Raw genomic sequence first — 20,986 nt, 5'->3', positions numbered from 1 at the left:
TGAACATACCACCTTTCAATTGATGTACTGATACAATTTTTTTGAGGTGGATTTGCTGGGTCATCGGGTAATTCTGTGTTTAACTTGTTGAGGAACTGCATGACTGTCCACGGTGGCTGCAGCATTTTACGTTCCCACCAGCAGTGGATGAGGGTTCCATTTCCCCACATCCTTCTTGGCACTTGCTGTTTTTTTTTTTTTTTCTTTCTAATTGTAGCCGGTATTACAGTGGGTATAAAGTAGCATCTCACTTTGGTCTTGATGTGCATTTCTTTAATGTTTAGTGATGTTCAACACCGTTTCATGTGCTATTGGCCATTTGTTTATATTCTCTGGAGAAATGTGTATTCAAGTCCATTGCATTATTTTTCAGTCGGGCTGTTTGTCTTAAATTGGGTTGCTGAATTGTAAGAGTTATTTATTAAATATTCTGGACTCTGGACCTCACCTGCATTTTCAAAAGATATCTTTGCTGAGTGTGGAGTTTGGGGCTGAGTTTCTTTCAGTGCATGAAAGGATAACTGCCCTGAGTTCTGTCTTGCCTGGCCTCCTCTGCAGCTGGTGTGGACAGCTGAGCCTGTCCAGGCAGCAGGTGCTGGGTTGGGTGGTGGTGTCTCCGTATGACTTTCTGTACCCTCTGCACTTCATTTCGTCCAGCCGTGGGCTGCCGCTGCCTTTTGCTGATGGTGGGAGCTGAGGCTGGGGGCCTCCACGTCCCGTGTTCTGCGCACCCTCTGCCCCTGTATCCCTCCGGCCCTCCGCCGCTGTATCCTTCTATCCCTCCATTCCCCCTGCTCCTCCACCGCTGTATCCCTCCGCCCCTGCGTTCCCCACGCCGTTGCGCTGCGGCATCCCCTTTACTCCTCTGCCCCCCTTCTCCCCCCCCACCCCCGCGCACGTGCTCCTGCTTCCCTGCTCCCCTGCGCTCCTCCGCCCTCCCAGCCCTGGGCTGCTGTTGCCACATGGTGGAGGCCACCGGGCACTGGCCGGGGCCCCTTGGTTCGGCCTCAGTCTTGGGGAGGCTTGTGTGCTGGGCTCCCCGGGGCTCGTGTCTCTTCCCTGGACCCGTGCTCGGTCAGGGCAGTGCTTATTGCCTCTCCCCAGCAGGACGAGACTCGCGCTTGGCTCCGAGGCTCTGCGGCCCCACGCTGGGAACGGGCTTTTCCTGTACCCTGTCTCCGGCTGCAGGCTGGCCTTGCCTGGGCGGGGGCGCGGACAGGCTTTGCTGCTCCTCCACCGGACGCAGGAGGCTTTTGTTCCTTGAGAGCGAGGCCTCTCCGTGTGCCCCAGGCTGGGAGGGGGTCTGTGGGGCACCTTTCAGGGGATCTGCATGCCCTAGGGCGGGGCGGCTCATGGCTGGTTGTCTGTGTCGCCCGCCTCCTGCCAATGGCACACGTAACCGGCCACAGACACACAGCCTGGGACGTGGGAGTCTCAGCGTGTCTGCGGTCCTCCTAGGAGGGTGTCGCTGCGTCCTCCACTCAGGCCGCTGGGGGACGCCCTAGTCCCCGGTTCTCGGCGAGTTGGTGGGAGCAGGTGCAGGAGGGGCCTCCCTGTGTCCCCCACCCCTGGTACCGGAGCCTCCCTGAGAAGCTGCCCAGAGCCTGACTGGTATACAGCAGGCTGCCTGAGGCTGCTGGCACCTTCTCACTAGACAGCTGCTGTGTGGATGGGAGTTTCCCAGCAGGTCCTCAGCAGTCACCGCGGGACCGTGTCCCGTGTCCCCATGGAGCCAGTCAGGCCGTGCTTTGCTCTGTGTCCGTCGCCGTGGGTACAGTTCCGCATTGTTTGTGTCCTGAACGTGTGTGTTATTTAGATGCAGATCCAGACACACAGCGTCCAGGCCAATCGCTGGTCTCTGCATGTGTTCCTCTCACAGACACGACCCTGGTGACTCATGCTTCAGACGAGCAGCCTATTTTCATTTGTCGTGCTTATTGTTGAATTGTAATTGTATTTTTATTTTTATAATTCACTTTGTAGACAGCTGATCTTACTTCTAGAGTTATACAGCCCCAGAGACATTTATGACTATTTACGCCCCATTGCTCTGAATCTGTGTGCAGATAAAGTTTCTTCTGTTCGTTGGATTTCCTACAAGTTGGTACGTGTTCAAGTTCTTCTTACAGCCTTAGCCCAGCACACGTTTGGTGAGAACACCGGGCAGAGGTGTGGCTCACCAGTGCGTACCCCCCTAGGTTGGCGAGATGGTGCGGAAGCTGCACCGGGCTGCGCCGCCCACCTTCGGGGTGGACCTCATCCGCGAGCTGGTGGAGAGCTTCGGGCGATGTCCCCGGTGGTCCGGGCGGCAGGCCTTTGTCTTTGTCTGCCAGGTGAGTGCGGCCGCACCGGCTACCTGTCTCCTCGGGCCCCTTGCCCCCCTCCACACCCTCGCTCTCATCCTTGAGGGCAGAGCTTCGCCATCTGGCTCACCCTTCCCCGCTCTGTCCCCCGAGCTCCCAAAAGCGGCGCTGCCCTGGCCGTCGTCCTGGTCCACGGAGCTTGCGGGTCTGCGGCTGGGAACATGACTGTGATGCCAGGCCTCCGTGGGGCAGGTCACAGCTGTGCATCTCTGCGGGCACTTAACTGTATCACTTGGTTTTGAGCTCCTCAGTGCCTGGAATATTGTTTTAAAAAGCTGTAACTGAAACCTGAGGCACTTAAGTTGTTTCTAAAAGGTTTTGCGAGCTGTTATTACTTATGGCCTGGTTGACTGAGCCGGCAGGTTGAAGCAGGTCTTTCTGTCCCCAGACTGTCATTGAAGATGAATGCCTGCCCATGGACCAGTTCGCTATGCATCTGATGCCACACCTGCTCACCTTGGCAAACGATAGGGTTCCGAATGTCCGCGTGCTCCTCGCGAAGACACTGCGACAGACTCTGCTAGAAAAAGGTAGGCAGGCGACCCACGAGGAGAGGGGTAGGTGGTGGGGACATGGGACAGGTGGGTGCCCGCGTGGAAGGGTTGGGGTCATAGGAATGGTCTGGTCCGAGAACGTGCTGCGACTTGTTAGTGGTGGTTCCTGTCAAGAAAGGACACAAGACGATTAAGGGGCGAGGAGAGTGATGTTGAATTTTCACTATTCTGTTCTAGATGAATTTTTCTTTATAATTTAAAACTTAGTAGTTTGAAAAGTTGGAAATTCACTGAGGACTGTGTGACGAATACTGCCTTTGGTTCGCCCCACGTGAACGTCTGTCGCTGCCATTGGGGCGGGAGGCGTGTTTGAGTTTCCTCCTGCGTTTCATTCATTAGGCGGAAGACGTGCCCTTTAGTGTTGGCTTTGCTGCAAATTATGAGCACCGTAAGATTCAGGTTGTTTCACTTACTGTAATCCCCCGGAAATGCCTAATAAATATCGTTTGAACGCGTGAATTCATGAACAAAGCCCAGAAAGAAGTTTGTAATAGACTTCAAAGAATATGGGCAAATTAACTTTGCTTCTTTTTTTTCCTTTGGAATTTATCATATTGAACAGACAAGACCCTGGTTTTGTGTGTGTGGCTTGTATTTGGAAATGTTTTTCCTTTTACTGAGCTAATTAATAGCTATAACAAGTACAAGTTTTAACATATTTACTAACACTGCTGCCATTAAATATCATGAGATTTAGTCTGTCATTAAAACAAGATAGGGGCTTTCCTGGTGGCACAGTGGTTAAGAATCCGCCTGCCAGGGGACACGGGTTTGAGCTCTGGGCTGGGAAGATCCCACATGCCGCAGAGCAGCTAAGCCCGCACGCCACAGCTACTGAGCCTGTGCTCTAGGCCCCGCGAGCCACAGCTACTGAGCCCACATGCTACAATTACTGAAGCCCACGCCTAGAGCCCATGCTCTGCAGCAAGGGAAGCCACCGCAGTGAGAAGCCCGCGCACCGCAATGAAGAGTAGCCCCCACTCACTGCAACTAGAGAAAGCCCGTGCACAGCAACAAAGACCCAACACAGCCAAAAAAAAAAGATAAATCTTCTAATTCTCCTACATTTGGGAATTTTTTTTCATAGAACATAAATTAATTTGGATTACTGTTTATAATCCAGCAAAGCTAATTTCATTTGTGATTTGCTTTTCTCGTTTCCAGAGTATTTCCTAACCTCTGCCAGCTGTCACCAGGAGGCCGTGGAGCAGACCATCATGGCTCTTCAGATGGACCGTGACAGTGACGTCAAGTACTTTGCAAGCATCCACCCAGCCAGCACCAAGATCTCCGAAGATGCCATGAGCACAGCCTCCTCCACCTACTAGACAGCGTGGACCGGGGTCTCCCCACTTCCGGGGAGCCAAGGTTCAGCTCGTGACCACACGTGGCCTGGGACAGCTGTGGGGGACCTTCCTCCCTTGCAGACTTGATTGCAGGTGCAAGTTGCCTACACCGATACCAGGGATTTTCAGAGTCAAGAGAAAGTACAGTAAACACTATCATCTTGACTTGAAGGGAAAATAATTTCTCAGAGGATTATAATCGTCACCGAAGCCTTAAATCCTTCTGTCTTCCTGACTGAATGAAACTTGAATTGGCCTAGCATTCTCCTTGTGGAAGGGATGGGACTCCCAGAGGCCTGCGTTGCTTTCTGCTGGTTTAATTTAATGACTAAGGTGGAAGTGCAGCCAGAAGGCGGCCGCGAGCCGGGATGGGGAAGAGACCTCCAGTATTAACCCTCGCTGTGTCCACACGGGCAAGGCCCTGGTGGGGTCTGAGGCCAGCTGCCCAGTCCAGCCCCACGTGTGAATAGTTTTTTGACGTGTGTGAACGGGAAAGGAGATATTTTTTGGATTTCTCCTAAGGGCTTGATGCTAACACTAAGTAGAGTCTGATTTTAACTCTTAAATGCAGCATATTGCTGTGCACATTTACAGAGCCTTTGCTGAGTATCTATGTCCTGATTTTTTTTCATGCTGGTCATGACCTGAAGGAAATTTATTAGCACGTATACTGTATGTCAGGTGTTTTTGACTTGATCATGATCAGCTCTGAGGTGCAACTTTGTCTCACATACTGTACATACCTGTGCCTCCCCTGGGGAGGGCCGCAGTCTGTAATCATGCTGTTCAACTCTTGTGCACAAGTTCTCTTGTTCAAATAAAATTTATTACTAAGATCTATACAGAGAGATAGATACACTTTTGACTGTTTTCTAGATATCTGTGAATAAATGCAATTTGTGACCTGTATTAATGATTTTAGTATAAAACGGGAAAACTAGATTAAAATATGTCTTTTAACTAGTTCGGTAATTTCTTTGAAATCTGTGCACACCCCCGGGCCAGTTCTGCTCTTGGCCGGCAGTGGGGCCTCCTGGGCAGCCCCCCACCGAGGGCAGGCGTGCACCTGGGGCTCACCCTGGGGTCTTCACTCCCAGGAGAGGCCTCTGAGCCCAGGTCTGCCTGTGCAAGGGGCGGTGGTGGAGCCTGCCTGCCCATGCGTGTCTGCATCAGGTGAGATGCTGCGTGAACGTGCTTTTATGAAGGGCTGTGGAGAGATGCTCGTTGCTTTTTTGAGCCCAGGTTGGAAGACACTTGGCCTCTGAGCGGCCATGGTGCTTCTGTGATTTTGGTTTAGTCTCCTCAGCTAGTGGGGACTCCCCAGGTTTGTAGTTAAGCCTAGTAGGGCCTTGAACCTTGGCGTGTAGATTTGGGGATACACAGGCTGCTTCCTGTATATGTCATTACAGATGAGCCTTTTGGTCTCTTGCACTTGAATTGTAACCTGGATATTTGTGCACCGGGAATAATGTGTGACCAGATTCCGCTGAGACAAATGAATCAGTAAACGCAGGTAAGGTGGGGCACAGGTGATAAGGGCGGGGCTGTGGAGTGGAAGGTGGTAGGTGGTAGGTGGTGGCGGCTGGGGAAGGCATCTGTCAGTCAGCCTCAGAGCAGAGGTTGAAGGAGGGTGAGATCTCTTTTGGTGTCATTTAGCCTAATTTTTGAGGTGCACATTCTCTGCTATTAAGCTATAATAATATACTTTGCCCCTCCCCAAACTTCAGTTCTGTGAATTAATAAGAATTCTACACTAATAGCTGCAGTCTTTTAAAGCAGTGGTAATAATAATAGTCCATTTGGGGGTAAAGAACTTGAATTTAGGCCAGCTCTTCCCATGTGGCCTCACACGGGCCCATGTCACTGAGCCACGTCCTCACACCCTGGGATCCCGAAGAGCCATGATTCCAGGTCCCTCCACGGTGGTGGACAGGGAAGGCCACCAGCATCGTTTAATGGCCGAGGCCGCCCTGGTTTGAACCATCACTGACGGTGCTCAGAGACGACGAGGCTGGACCATCGGCTCCTGGTTTCAGCTCTTTCTTTAGTGGCGACAGTGCGGCCTTCCCGCCGTGGCCCCGGGTCCTTCCGCAGGTGTGGATGGAGTCGTGGCCGCTGAGCCCAGAGGACGGAAGGAAACCAGCCCCTGGAGGCAGCGGGACACTGACGACTCCACGGTTCTTCCAAATCTCCCCAGAGGCAAAAACAGCCTGCAAACCAGTTAGTAACCAAATCTTTTAATTTCACAGTAGAAAAATGAATAATGATATGTCCTCATTATCATTATGGGTAGCTAATCTCAGGAGCAATTCTGTGATGACGTGGGACTTTTGAGTGACCAGGGTGAAGAGGAAACTTTTTTTTTTCCCCCGATATTGGAGCTTCCTGCTCAGCCGATGTCCTTGGCCGTGGCCGGTGTTTCTCTTCCACCGCCTCCTGCAGCCCCTTCCTCGCCCTCCTCCTATGGCCGGGCCTGGTTCCCAGTCCCCGCATCTCTGCCCGGGAGGAAGCGCCTGCGAGCTCTCGCGAGTACGTGAGTGTCCCTCCCTGAATCTGCCACCCCGAGGCCACCGGCCCTCCTCTTTGACTCTTAGTGGCTTGGGGGTCACCTTTTTGCCTGTGAGCTTTGTCCTTAAGCCCTGGAGATAACTTCTGATGCCAGACCCGTGCAGTTTGTCTAGAACCCTCTAGAACCCTGAATTGGCAAGGGCTGAGGCCCTCGGAGCCATCACAGAGCCGGCCTGGCAACTCAGCCCGTGGGGGACCCTTGCACCCCTGCCCGGTGCCGGGTGGGCCTCCTGGCAGCACTAGGTCCCAGGGAGTGGGTGCCGGGGCCCAGAGGGCGGGCCCGGTGTGTCGGGGATGCTCCCAGGAGGCAGGAGCAGCAGGTGTTAAATTGACCCCCGACAGGAAGAGCGCTGCGCCCCGGGCCCCAGACACCCGTGCTGCTTTCCTTGTGTGGTAACGTTTTCTGTGCAGGGTTCCAGGAGCTGGAAGCAGTGAGCAACAGGGAGGAAAAGGTGGAGGCTCCCAGCAGCTCAGAGCCGAGCCCATGCCTCTTGGAAGGTGACGATCCTCTGACTGAAACCAGTTATAGAAGGTGAGCCTGGGAATAGATGTGAGTAAGCAGGACCTCGAGGTTTCCCGCGTTCGCCTTTCTAAACGCATCAAGAGCAGGATGTGTGGAGGAGGACGACGGGGCCCCGCGGAGGGGTGCTCCCAGGTGACCTGCCTGGGGCACAGCCCTGGGCTCATGTGTCTCCTCCCCACCAGAAGCTGGATTCTCAAATCCTCCACCAGAAACTCCCAAACTAGGCATTCTGTGACCCCTTGAATTACGAGTGTTTTGCCCTGGGGGAGGTTTGACCTTGAGAACATCTTGACTATTTGTAAACACAGAATACCAACTGTGATTCATTTTTGTTGAAGTCCTTTTCTGCTGTGAACCCCACTAACCCAAGTTAATGCCTGGACCATTTTCATAGGGAACTAATGGACTAGTTTTAATCTCATCTGACAGAAGTTATTTTCCTTAAAAATTCTTTCCCTAGAAACTTAACAAGTGATCAGATTTTTTTTTTTTTTTTTTTTGCGGTACGCGGGCCTCTCACTGTCGCGGCCTCTCCCGCTGCGGAGCACAGGCTCCAGACATGCAGGCTCAGCGGCCATGGCTCACGGGCCTAGCCTCTCCGCGGCATGTGGGATCTTTCCGGACCGGGGCACGAACCCGTGTCCCCTGCATCGGCAGGCGGACTCTCAACCACTGCGCCACCAGGGAAGCCCCAAGTGATCAGATTTTAGTCCCTGGGACGTTTTATAGCACTGTTACAGTTTGATGTCTGACAAGTCTTACGGAGGGTACATTTGGCTGATTTAAATTTGGCAAGATTTGACGCAGAGTTTTTAGTCCGTACCCTGATCAGCTGTTTAGTGTTCATGAGCTGATGGTGGTTATTGATTGTATGCGAACATCTACTGGGTAGTGTCGTTACATGTTCTACGAGGAAGCTGTGAGCAGCTCCTGGAGGCCCCTGAGCTGGGTGGCCTGCGGCCCCGTGGATGTCACCGCGTTGACCCCGAGAGGTGTCCCAGCAAGAGCAGGCGGGCCTCTGCTTTCAAAGATGCTGGAGCAAAGGACGTTGTAGGGACCATTCCCCAGGCAGACGCCCAGGGGAGGGAGAGCAGGATGAGGCGGAGGACCTCTCACAGGGACACAGGGATGGTCTCACTGCGGGCGGGGCCGGGCTGGGAGGACGTTCCCAGGGCCTCAGGCAGAACAAGAACAGGAACAGTCGAGTGTGTGTGTATTTGTGTGCGCCTGTCTTGGATGGTCCTCTATTCTGAGATTTTTCTGGGGTTTTGGTGTGTTTTGGTTTTTAAGTATCTCTAGTAAAGTGCTGGTGATTTAGGACAGGGCCGCTGCACTGTTGCTGTGCGTTCAGTCACCCTGGATCCCGTTAAAATGCACGTAATGACCCAGCAGGTCCGGGGTGGGGCCTGAGGCCTGTGCTCCTAACAGGAGCAGCGGGATGTTGTTGATAACAAGGCCCTGGAAGACCCTGTGGGTGTGGGATCTTACCTTTTCCAGATTAACACTCTTTCCATAAATTTGATACACTAATTCCAACAGCACAGAATCAAAAAGGTTGTCTGGCATTCAGTATTTGTACTCTATTTTCTCAGTTGCAAGTCAGTGCTTTGATGCGTTCGGAGTCTGAGCCCACACGGGGACAGGAGGTCACGACCACAGCAGCTGTGCGGGCAGCACGGTGCTGAGTGGCGGGCGAGCCCAGAGCCCAGGGTTCCCAGGGCTGCTCTCCTGCAGGGGTCCCGTGGCCGAGAGGCCCGGCAGGCACAGGGTGGCAGGATTAGGTGGCGGCCCGCCTGCTCCATTTGGTTCAACATCTCGTAGAGCTGCTTCCCTTGGTGCCCAAGTTCAGCCCACAGGTATCAGCAGCAGCCTGTGTGCATTTGCTTAGCGAGTGTCCCCACGATTTGACAGTCAAGGCCAAGAGCCAAACCTGGTCAGGTCTAATCCATCCTCCCCCAGGTCCACCCCAGGTCGCCTACGCGTACTATCTGTGGGTCGTGCACTTTGTCCTACGTTTACTACATTGGGTCACCTCCCATCTCTCTCAAGGAACAATAGCTCTCACCTGTACAGCACTCGGGGCCACTTTAACCTTTTGTACTAGGTGTCATCAGCCCAGTCGTTAGCTGAGATGCTAAGGTAGGGTGGCCAGACTGAAAATAAACATACAGAAAAGGAGAGAAAAGCCAGGAAAAGGGTATGTTATTGAAGTCACTGCTTTAGGCAAAAGGGCTCAGGAAAAAAAAAAAAAAAAAAAAACAGGACACCCAATGAAGCCTTAGACAACCTTATACTCCAATATTAGTCACTGTCGATCTGAAATTCAGCTGTAACAGGGCGTCTGCGTTTTACATGGCAACCTCCCAGTAAGGCCAACCTAAGTCAACAGACTGAAGCCCGGGAGCAACACCTCTCCTCAGGAGACTCTGTCCCCGTGAGGGTCGCCCTGAGGTAGCGTGTGCCGTGGGCTGCCCCACCTAACGGCCAAGCTAACGCTTCATCCAGAGAACCCGCCATTCCTTCTGTACTACTGCTCCCGGTGTGAAGGCCAACAGCAGATGGCATTGAGACCACCTTATTAGCAGTAAACGATATATTTTTTTATCCCCATGTGAGAAACGCAAGAATTTGGGGTGGGACCTCCTTCAGAAGGCTACAGACACCCCTCCCCCCGACCCCGAGAGCAGCTCTTCCTTTCTCCAGTTGCAACTGGGATGTGAAGCAGCTTCTTGCCTTTTGATGGACCTGGGACCCTCGCTTCAGATGAGCATCATGCCTGTTTCTCCCCCCGCCCCCCAAATTCATCTGTTTTGACCCCATCGGAAGTTTGGGCCCAGGTGTCCTGCAGGCGCCGCTGCATTCCCTCTCAATCTCGGGGCTGTGTGGTGTTGGTGCAGGCAGCCACACCCAGGGGCTTTAAGCCTCAGTCTAGACTCGGGCCCCAAATGGAGCCCCACATTACCACACCTAGACTACTTAATTAATTACCGTTTCAGCTCTCCCAGAAATGGAACCTTAAACCGGTCAGTCGGGAATCGCCTGCTCCGCACTAGTTGGGTCATCTGACTGATAGACCCCTGACATCTCCTAAAGGCAAATACAGGCACACCTCAATTTATTGTGCTTTGCAGAGACTGCTTTTTTTTTTTTTCTTTTTTTTAAACAAATTGAAGGTTTGTGGCAACCTTGAATCAAGCAAGTCTATCGGTGGTGCCATTTTCCAGACAGCAATTATTTTTTAATTAAGGTATGTATATTGTTGTACACAAAACACTAACACACACTTAATGGACTACAGTATAACGGAAACAACTTTTATAAGCACTAGGAAACCAAAATATTTGTGTTACTTGTTTTATTGCGATATTCACTTTATTGCAGTGGTCTGGAACCGAACCCACAATGTCTGAGTTCTGTAACTTTGCAATAACTAACCCACTTTTTTGCCTAAGATAACTTCCTTGTTCCTGCTCCCTTTTGCCTTTCTTTGTACAGCTTCTTGGAACTCTTTTTATCTGCCAGATTGGATGCTGCCTGATTCAATTTTTGCTCAAATAAACTGTTAAGTTTTTTAATATGCCTCAGTTTATCTTTTAACAGTTCTCATGTCAGAAGTGGGATCTGAAGGAGAACGCTGATGGCCCCAGGAGCAAGGAGCAACCAGGCGTAGGCACTAGGCACCCGCTGGGCCCTTGGGGTTTGCTGTCTTCTCAGGGCACCTCTGGAGGTCATGAGGCCCTTCTCAAATCCTAGTTCTACAGCTTTTGCATCATTAGCTTTCAGACTTTATTTGAACGTTTCTTTTTCTGGACTGGGTCTGGAAATTGGCTGGAGTCAGACTAGGTGGAATTTAGAAACTGGACTGGGTCTGGGTTCAACTGGATCTGACTTGTAAACCAGACTGTGTCTGCAGTTGAACTGGGTCTGACTTCAGCTGGGCTGGGTCCACGAGGCCTCGGGTGAATAAAAGTTTAAGACTGAACAAGCAGGTTAACCTTACCAAAGATAATCTTGAATTACAGTGGCTACAGAGGAGAACTTTTAATCTAGATAAGTTTATCCATTTATGAGGTGGCCTAGAGAAAAAGGGGCCTCAGCCAGGCACTCACTGTAAAGGGTGAGGGAAATTTCTCTCTCCTCCTCTGCAGCGTCTGGTGACCGGGAAGACACCCACTGGGACACCCAGCTCACCCCAGCACCTGCAGACGGGATCCTGGGAAAACTGGAGAAGCTGGCGAAGGGGGAGAATTCTACCAAAGTCAGCTCTGCCAGGTCTCCACTGCCTTGTTGAGAGGAAGGTAAAATGTCATGTTGTCACTCACTTTCCAAATTCAGACTTAACAGGCAAAAAATACTTGTTAGAATTAAGTATTGATGGTGACACGTGACTTTTCTTTCACGTACTCGGTGGTTGCTAATCCTTTCTCTCCCAGGGACAGCTATTGCCTTCTTGTTGTGTCCTGAGAACTTGGCTTAGTTACCATCAGGTTGGAGGCCCCCAAAATATGGCCAGGCAGAAGTATGGGCTGCACCCCATTTGCGGCCAGGGTCCTACAGACTGTTGCCAGCTCTCAGGGGATTGTCTAAAGCTTTCTTTCTTTACGGGTGGCTCTGCATCTTGGGAATCTTTTGCACCCTCATTGGGGATGCCACTTGCATTCATAGGGTTGTTCACTACTGCCGATAATATTCACAGTTTGTCCTGGCTGAAACCTGACAAGATATTTGAAAGCATTTTGTGGTTTTTTTTTGAAAAGTAGCTCTATGGTCAGAAGTTGGCCAAATTAGAAGCTGATATTCAGAGCCTGACAGGAACTTCTTTTAGGACTTCTGTCCAAAGCTGGAATGAAACTGTATACCCAGAGGGAAAGAAAAACATTCTGAAGCCTTTGGAATGTTTTAGTAAGTCCTTCTGCAAAGACACACAGCTCTAAATCTAGAACATAGGGATCTTTTGATTTCCATCTTAGTTGACCTCCCTGATATGAAGAAGCAAATGTAGTTGGCTAGGTGGGCAGCCCCTTGGTACCATTCAGGTTCCCACCCAATTCCTTGAAGAATTAAAAACAACTGTACTTGTCTTACAAACCGAGTCTTTACAAGAACAGTAATGCGGCTCTAGAAACAATCCAAAGCTCATCTATGCTTTTTACCAATCCTCGAAGCTCCCCTGTTCATCTCAGAAGGCTTGTAGGTGTCATAAAAGATCTGGATTTAGGGAGCAAAAGTCCTTCTTGGTGGAACATTCTTCCTCTGTGCCTTTTGAGGTGTAAGTTCTCTCCCCGGCCTTCTCTATGCAATTCTCATCATGGAAAAAGGAGAGGCTACTGAAAACTGGGGCTATGAAAAATCTTTAAAACTGTCACCAGATATTAGTGAAAAGTTGAAGCCATCTGAGCCAGTAAACTTTATTCCATCTGCCAGAAACGCAATTTGGATCCAACTGTTCTTTTATAAACTAGTGAGTTTTGCATTATTATACCTGTCTTGTGGCTAAAATTTTGTTTATTTAATTGAAGTATTGTTGATTTACAATTTTGTGTTAAATACTGCTGTACAGCAGTGATTCAGTTACACATATATATATATTCTTTTTTAAAATATTCTTTTCCATTATGGTTTATCACAGGATATTGAATATAGTTCCCTGTGCTGTACAGTAGGACCTGGTTGTTTATCCATCCTACCTCCCACTCCATCCCTCTCCCAACCCCTTCCCCCTTGGCAACCACTAGTCTGTTCTCTATGTCTGTGATTCTGTTTCATAGATAGGTTCATTTGTGTCATATTTTAGATTGCACATGTAACTGATATCACAAGATATTTGTCTTTCTTATTTTGCTTAGTATGATAATCTCAAGTTGCACCCATGTTGATGCAAATGGCATTGTGTCATTCTTTTTTTATGGCTGAGTAATATTCCATTTGTGTGTGTATGTGTATACACACATATATATACATATACGTAGCACATCTTCTTTATCCACTTATCTGTCAATGGACACTTAGGTTGTTTCCATGTTTTGGCTATTGTGAACAGTGCTGCTGTGAACATAGGGGTGCATGTATCTTTCTGAATTATAGTTTTGTCCAGATATATGCCAGGAGTGGGATTGCTAGATCATATGGCAAATGGCAATTCTTAGTTTTCTGAGGAAGCTGCATACTGTTTTCCATAGCGGCTGCACCAATTTACATTCCCACCAACAGTGCAGGAAGGTTCCCTTTCTCCACACCCTCTCCAGCAGACTTTTTTTAAATGATGGCTATTTTACTGGTGTAAGGTGGTACCTCATTGTAGTTTTGATTTGCATTTCTCTGATAATTAGCAAAGTTGAATATCTTTTCATGTGCCTATTGGCCATCTTTATTTCTTTGGAGAAACGTCTATTTAGGTCTTCTGCCCATTTTTGGATAGGGTTGTTTTTTGTTGTTGCTGAATTATATGAGCTGTTTGTATATTTAGGAAATTAAGCCTTTGTTGGTTGCATCATTTGCAAATATTTTCTCCCATTCTGTAGGTTGTCTTTTTTTTTTGTGGTACGCGGGCCTCTCACCATTGTGGCCTCTCCCGCTTCGGAGCACAGGCTCCAGATGCACAGGCTCAGCGGCCATGGCTCACGGGCCCAGCCGCTCCGCAGCATGTGGGATCCTCCCGGACCGGGGCACGAACCCATGTCCCCTGCATCAGCAGGCGGACTCTCAACCACTGTGCCACCAGGGAAGCCCCCCATTTGTTAATTTTTGTTTTTATTTCTATTGCCTTGGGAGACTGACCTAAGGAAACATTGGTACAATTTAAGTTGGAGAATTTGCCTATATTCTCTTCCAGGAGTTTTATGGTGTCATGTCTTTTGTTTAAGTCTTTAATCAAGGCTAAACTTTAAAAATAAACAGTACAAGACATCTGCCTGTGTCTGTCTTTATGTTTATGTCTGTGTGTATGTGTGTCAGTTTTTTCTACCTCCAAATGGTATTACCAAAGTTAATTTGTAAAGAGTTCTATTTAATTGGCTTAAAGACAAACAACTGTTATATAAATCATGTGTAGTCTCAGAAATATGGAAACTAATGCAAATGTTTTTCAGGTTCACCTGGTCTAGGATAATCTTAAGTAAATAAAAGCTAGTTTAAGTGTGTTGGTTTAATTAAAACAGGCATGTCTTTAGAGTTATCGGCATAAACTATAATATTAATACTTTTAGTCTACCTAGGTTTATGAAAAATCAAATAAGCTTATGTTATCTCTGTTACAGAATTTGTCAGCAAGAAAAATAACTTAAGATGATTAGCTGTTTAATGTCTCATGAAATGTTCATGACTAAACATTAATGTTAAGAACAAGTGAATTAAATAGATGTAATATAAAAATTTATAAACTTTTCAATAATAATTATACTTTACTTTATGGTATATCCACTTAAAAATAGTTTCCAAAATCTTTTTTTGTAACTTGAAACCTTACAGTTAACTTATCTCAGTATAAGTGATGGATATTCATTGAATATCTAGGTCATCTGCAAATAACATAAAATACTGAAACATTAATTACTGAACAAATGTTGATCTACTTTTGGCCTCCTTTTTATAGAGGAACTAAAGATATTTGGGTCTCTTAGCAAGCAAGTTTTGTGCCATGTTGGGAAATTTAATGAGGATATGTGCTTCTAGAAATTAGAAAATGTATTTATAAACTTGCCAATCAATGATAATGTAACAGTCCACAACTACTTACTTCTTAGTGTTCACTAGGAATTAAGAATACTAAGGGTTAAGAATTCTAATCACTATAAGTCATTAAAACTACTCAGAAATAATATGGGTGAAAGGAAACTATGAAAAGTAGTAAGGCAAGTAAAATGATTGCTTCAGAATGAGAAAGGAAAAAATCCTAGGACAAAGCCTGGAGAGCAGAAAGCTGTAGAATGTTTGTGGAAAAGGCATCTTGGGAAAAGAATTTTAGATGTCATCAAGCTGACTATGTGGGGGGTTTTTGGGTTTTTTTTTTTTTTTCTTAATGTCTTTTTGTTTTGGGGGGGGTTGGATTTTTTTATTCAAACAAAAAGTCACAAAAATTATAATCATCCTCATCAGTTCACTCAGTTCCATGTAATTAATTTTTTTTCATCTTCATCTTTTGTTAGCACTTTTATGAATTCATCAGTTTTCCATTAGAGTTCTGAAAATGCTTATTCATTCAGTTCAGCAGTATAGTCAGTTACCAGAAATCTGTATTTGTCAAGAGACTTTTCCATGAATTCCTTGAAGATGAAACCCTTGTATAGGAACATTTTTGCAAAAGCATCAGAGTACACCCAGAACTGTCTGTAAACGACAAAAGACATAAAAATGGCCAGAGTTAAAGATTTGATGAAAGTTCATAATAATGCAGTTGACAGGGAAATTTAGTTATTTCTGAGATACACATTTTAAAGTAATAACTAGAATTATGACTTACATTATACCAGAACATATAAGATTTTTAGAAACTTCATGTATTATCTGAAACACATTAATATATTTCCATACAAATAACCCAAAGAAAGTTTAGTATTCGTTTTTTTATACTACAGGTCCTTATTAGTCATCAGTTGTATACACATCAGCGTATACATGTCAATCCCAATCGCCCAATTCAGCACACCACCATCCCCACCCCACCACGGTTTTCCACCCTTGGTGTCCATATGTTTGTTCTCTACATCTGTGTCTCAACTTCTGCCCTGCAAACCAGCTCATCTGTACCATTTTTCTGGGTTCCACGTATATGCGTTAATATACGATATTTGTTTTTCTCTTTCTGACTTACTTCACTCTGTATGACAGTCTTTAGATCCATCCATGTCTCAACAAATGACTCAATTTCGTTCCTTTTTATGGATGAGTAATATTCCATTGTATATATGTACCACAAGTTCTTTATCCATTCGTCTATGATGGGCATTTAGGTTGCTTCCATGATATGGCTATTGTAAATAGTGCTGCAGTGAACATTGGGGTGCATGAGTCTTTTTGAATTATGGTTTTTCTCTGGGTATATGCCCAGTAGTGGGATTGCTGGATCATATGGTAATTCTATTTTTAGTTTTTTAAGGAACCTCCATACTGTTCTCCATAGTGGCTGTATCAATTTACATTCCCACCAACAGTGCAAGAGGGTTCCCTTTTTCCCACACCCTCTCCAGCATTTGTTGTTTGTAGATTTTCTGATGATGCCCATTCTAACTGGTGTGAGATACCTCATTGTAGTTTTGATTTGCATTTCTCTAATAATTAGTGATGTTGAGAAGCTTTTCATGTGCTTCTTGGCCATCTGTATGTCTTCTTTGGAGAAATGTCTATTTAGGTCTTCTGCCCGTTTTTGGATTGGGTTGTCTGTTTATTTAATATTGAGCTGCATGAGCTGTTTATATATTTTGGAGATTAACCCTTTGTCCGTTGATTCGTTTGCAAATATTTTCTCCCATTCTGAGAGTTGTGTTTTCATCTTGTTTATGGTTTTCTTTGCTGTGCAAAAGGTTTTAAGTTTCATTAGGTCCCATTTGTTTATTTTTGTTTTTATTTCCATTATTCTAGGAGGTGGATCAAAAAAGATCTTGTTGTGGTTTATGTCAAAGAGTGTTCTTCCAATGTTTTCCTCTAAGAGTTTTATAGTGTCCAGTCTTACATTTAGGTCTCTAATCCATTTTGAGTTTATTTTTGTGTATGGTGTTAGGGAGTGTTGTAATTTCATTCCTTTATATGTAGCTCTCCAGTTTTCCCAGCACCACTTATTGAAGAGACTGTCTTTTCTCCATTGTATATCTTTGCCTCCTTTGTCATAGATTAGTTGACCATAGGTGCGTGGGTTGATCTCTGGGCTTTCTATCTTGTTCCATTGATCTGTATTTCTGTTTTTGTGCCACTACCATATTGTCTTGATTACTGTAGCTTTGTAGTATAGTCTGAAGTCAGGGAGTCTGATTCCTCCAGCTCCGTTTTTTTCCTTCAAGACTGCTTAGGGTATTTGGGGTGTTTTGTATCTCCATACAAATTCTAAGATTTTTTGTTCTAGTTCTGTAAAGAATGCCATTGGTAATTTGACAGGGAATTGGATTTGTAGATTCTGAATCTGTAGATTGCTTTGGGTAGTATAGTCATTTTCACAATATTGGTTCTTTCAATCCAAGAACATGTTATATCTCTCCATCTGTTGGTATCATCTTTAATTTCTTTCATCAGTGTCTTATAGTTTTCTGCATACAGGTCTTTTGTCTCCCTGGGTAGGTTTATTCCTAGGTATTTTATGTTTTTTGTTGCAATGATGAATGGGAGTGTTTCCATAATTTCTCTTTCAGATTTTTCATCATTAGTGTATAGGAATGCAAGAGATTTCTGTGCATTAATTTTGTGTCCTGCAACTTTACCAAATTCATTGATTAGCTCTAGTAGGCTTCTGGTGGCATTTTTAGGATTTTCTATGTATAGTATCATGTCATCTGCAAACAGTGACAGTATTACTTCTTCTTTTCCAATTTGTATTCCTTTTATTTCTTTTTCTTCTCTGATTGCCATGGCCAGGACTTCCAAAACTATGTTGATTAATAATGGTGAGAGTGGACATCCTTGTCTTGTTCCTGATCTTAGAGGAAATGCTTTCAGTTTTTCACCATTGAGAATGATGTTTGCTGTGGGTTTGTCATATATGGCCTTTATTATGTTGAGGTAGGTTCCCTCTATGCCCACTTCCTGGAGAGTTTTTATCATAAATGGGTGTTGAATTTTGTCAAAAGCTTTTTCTGCATCTATTGAGATGATCATATGGTTTTTATTCTTCAGTTTGTTAATATGGTGTATCACATTGATTGATTTAAGTATACTGAAGAATCCTTGCATCCCTGGGATAAATCCCACTTGATCGTGGTGTATGATCCTTTTAATGTGTTGTTGGATTCTGTTTGCTAGTATTTTGTTTAAGATTTTTGCATCTATATTCATCAGTGATATTGGTCTGTAATTTTCTTTTTTTGTAGTATCTTTGTCTGGTTTTGGTATCAGGGTGATGGTGGCCTCATAGAATGAGTTTGGGAGTGTTCCTTCCTCTGCAATTTTTTGAAAGAGTTTGAGAAGGATGGGTGTTAGCTCTTCTCTAAATGTTTGATAGAATTCACTTGTGAAGCCATCTGGTCCTGGACTTTTGTTTGTTGGAAGATTTTTAATCACAGTTTCAATTTCATTACTTGTGATTGGTCTGTTCATATTTTCTGTTTCTTCCTGGTTCTGTCTTGGAAGGTTATACCTTTCTAAGAATTTGTCCATTTCTTCCAGGTTGTCCATTTTATTGGCATATAATTGCTTCTAGTAGTCTCTTAGGATGCTTTGTATTTCTGTGCTGTCTGTTGTTAACTTCTCCTTTTTCATTTGTAATTTTATTGATTTGAGTCCTCTCCCTCTTTTTCTTGATGAGTCTGGCTAAAGGTTTATCAATTTTGTTTATCTTCTCAAAGAACCAGCTTTTAGTTTTATTGATCTTTGCTATTGTTTTCTTTGTTTCTATTTCATTTATTTCTGCTCTGGTCTTTATGATTTCTTTCCTTCTACTAACTTTGGGTTTTGTTTGTTCTTCTTTCTCTAGTTCCTTTAGGTGTAAGGTTAGATTGTTTGAGATTTTTGTTTCTTGAGGTAGGATTGTATAGCTACAAACTTCCCTCTTAGAATTGCTTTTGCTGCATCCCATAGGTTTTGGATCATCATGTTTTCATTGTCATTTGTCTCTAGGTATATTTTTATTTCCTCTTTGATTTCTTCAGTGATCCCTTGGTAACTTAGTAACATATTGTTTGGCCTCCATGTGTTTGTACGTTTTTTTCCCTGTAGTGCATTTCTATTCTCACAGTGTTGTGGTCAGAAAAGATGCTTGATATGATTTCAATTTTCTTAAATTTACTGAGGCTTGATTTGTGACCCAAGGTGTGATCTATCCTGAAGAATGTTCCATGCGCACTTGAGAAGAAAGTGTAATCTGTTGGTTTTGGATGGAATGTCCTATAAATATCAGTTAAATCTATCTGGTCTATTGTGTCATTTAAAGCTTCTGTTTATTTTCATTTTGGATGATCTGTCCATTGGTGTAAGTGAGGTGTTTAAGTCCCCCACTATTATTGTGTTACTGTCAATTTCCTCTTTTATAGCTGTTAGCAGTTGCCTTATGTATTGAGGTGCTCCTATGTTGGGTGCATATATATTTATAATTGTTATATCTTCTTGGATTGATCACTATGTAGTGTCCTTCCTTGTCTCTTGTAACATTCTTTATTTTAAAGTCTATTTTATCTGATATGAGTATTGCTACTCCAGCTTTCTTTTGATTTTCATTATGCTGAATTCTCTTAACTTTTGCTTGTCTCTAAAGCTTTTGATTTCTTCATAGAATCTGAATGAGATCCTTGCTGGGTAGGGTAATCTTGGTTTGGTTGTAGGTTCTTCCCTTTCATCACTTTAAATATATCATGTCACTCCCTTTTGGCTTGTAGGGTTTCTGCTGAGAAATCAGCTGTTAACCTTATGGTAGTTCCTTTGTATTATATTTTTCGTTTTTCCCTTGCTGCTTTCAATAATTTTTGTTTTAAATTTTTGCCAATTTCATTACTATGTGTCTCGGCGTGTTTCTCTTTGGGTTTATCTTGTATGGGACTCACTGCACTTCCTGGACTTGGGTGGCTATTTCCCATGTTAGGGAAGTTTTCGACTAGAATCTCTTCAAATATTTTCTCTGGTCCTTTCTCTCTCTCTCTTCTCCTTCTGGGACCCCTATAGTGCAAATGTTGCGTTTAATGTTGTCCCAGAGGTCTCTTAGGCTGTCTTCATTTCTTTTCATTCTTTTTTCTTTATTCTGTTCCACAGCAGTGAATTCCACCATTCTGTCTTCCAGGTCACTTATCCGTTCTTCTACCTCAGTGATTCTGCTATTGATTCCTTCTAGTGTAGTTTTCATTTCGGTTATTATATTGTGTATCTCTGTTTGTTCTTTAATTCTTCTAGGTCTTTGTTAAACATTTCTTGCACCTTCTCAATCTTTGCCTCCATTCTTTTTCCGAGGTCCTGGATCATCTCCAGTATCATTATTCTGAATTCTTTTTCTGAAAGGTAGCCCATCTCCACTTCATTTAGTTGTTTTTCTGGGGTTTTATCTTGTTCCTTCATCTGGTACATAGACCTCTGCCTTTTCATCTTATCTTTCTGTGAATGTGGTTTTTTCCCCACAGGCTGCAGGATTTGGGTATGTTTTTTTAAAAAAATAAGTTTTATCAAAATACACTGGTGCATGGGCTTCCCTGGTGGCGCAGTGGTTGAGAATCCGCCTGCCAATGCAGGGGACACGGGTTCGTGCCCCGGTCTGGGAAGATCCCACATGCCACGGAGCAGCTGGGCCCGTGAGCCATGGCCACTGAGCCTGTGCTTCCGGAGCCTGCGCTCTGCAACGGGAGAGGCCACAACAGCGTGAGGCCCGCATACCGGAAAAAAAAAAAAAAAATACACTGGTGCAAAATTAGAATTTGATTTTTCACTCTGTTAAAATGACAAAGTTCTTTTCGATTATTGGTCTGCTCTTTAAAGAACTAGTTTTTGTTTGTTTTACCTTTTAATTAATCT

General features: G+C 45.3%; 1 protein-coding gene across 4 annotated transcripts in view; it reads left to right on the top strand.

The window, feature by feature from the left end:
* Positions 1-5,103, top strand: part of PPP4R1 (protein phosphatase 4 regulatory subunit 1) — a 62,170-nt gene extending 57,067 nt beyond the window's left edge. For all 4 annotated transcript variants that reach the window (XM_059041259.2, XM_067014506.1, XM_067014507.1 and 1 more), the window contains 4 exons: positions 1,984-2,104; positions 2,199-2,333; positions 2,752-2,893; positions 4,082-5,103. In XM_059041259.2, the coding sequence (XP_058897242.1) occupies positions 1,984-2,104; positions 2,199-2,333; positions 2,752-2,893; positions 4,082-4,245 (562 nt within the window). In that variant the 3' untranslated portion in view covers positions 4,246-5,103. The remainder of the gene's footprint in view (positions 1-1,983; positions 2,105-2,198; positions 2,334-2,751; positions 2,894-4,081) is intronic.
* The last annotated feature ends 15,883 nt before the right edge of the window (positions 5,104-20,986 follow it).

The sequence above is a fragment of the Kogia breviceps genome, chromosome 15, assembly GCF_026419965.1.
Source record: "Kogia breviceps isolate mKogBre1 chromosome 15, mKogBre1 haplotype 1, whole genome shotgun sequence".
Taxonomy (NCBI): domain Eukaryota; kingdom Metazoa; phylum Chordata; class Mammalia; order Artiodactyla; family Physeteridae; genus Kogia; species Kogia breviceps.
This window is presented reverse-complemented; position numbering and strand designations above follow the sequence as displayed.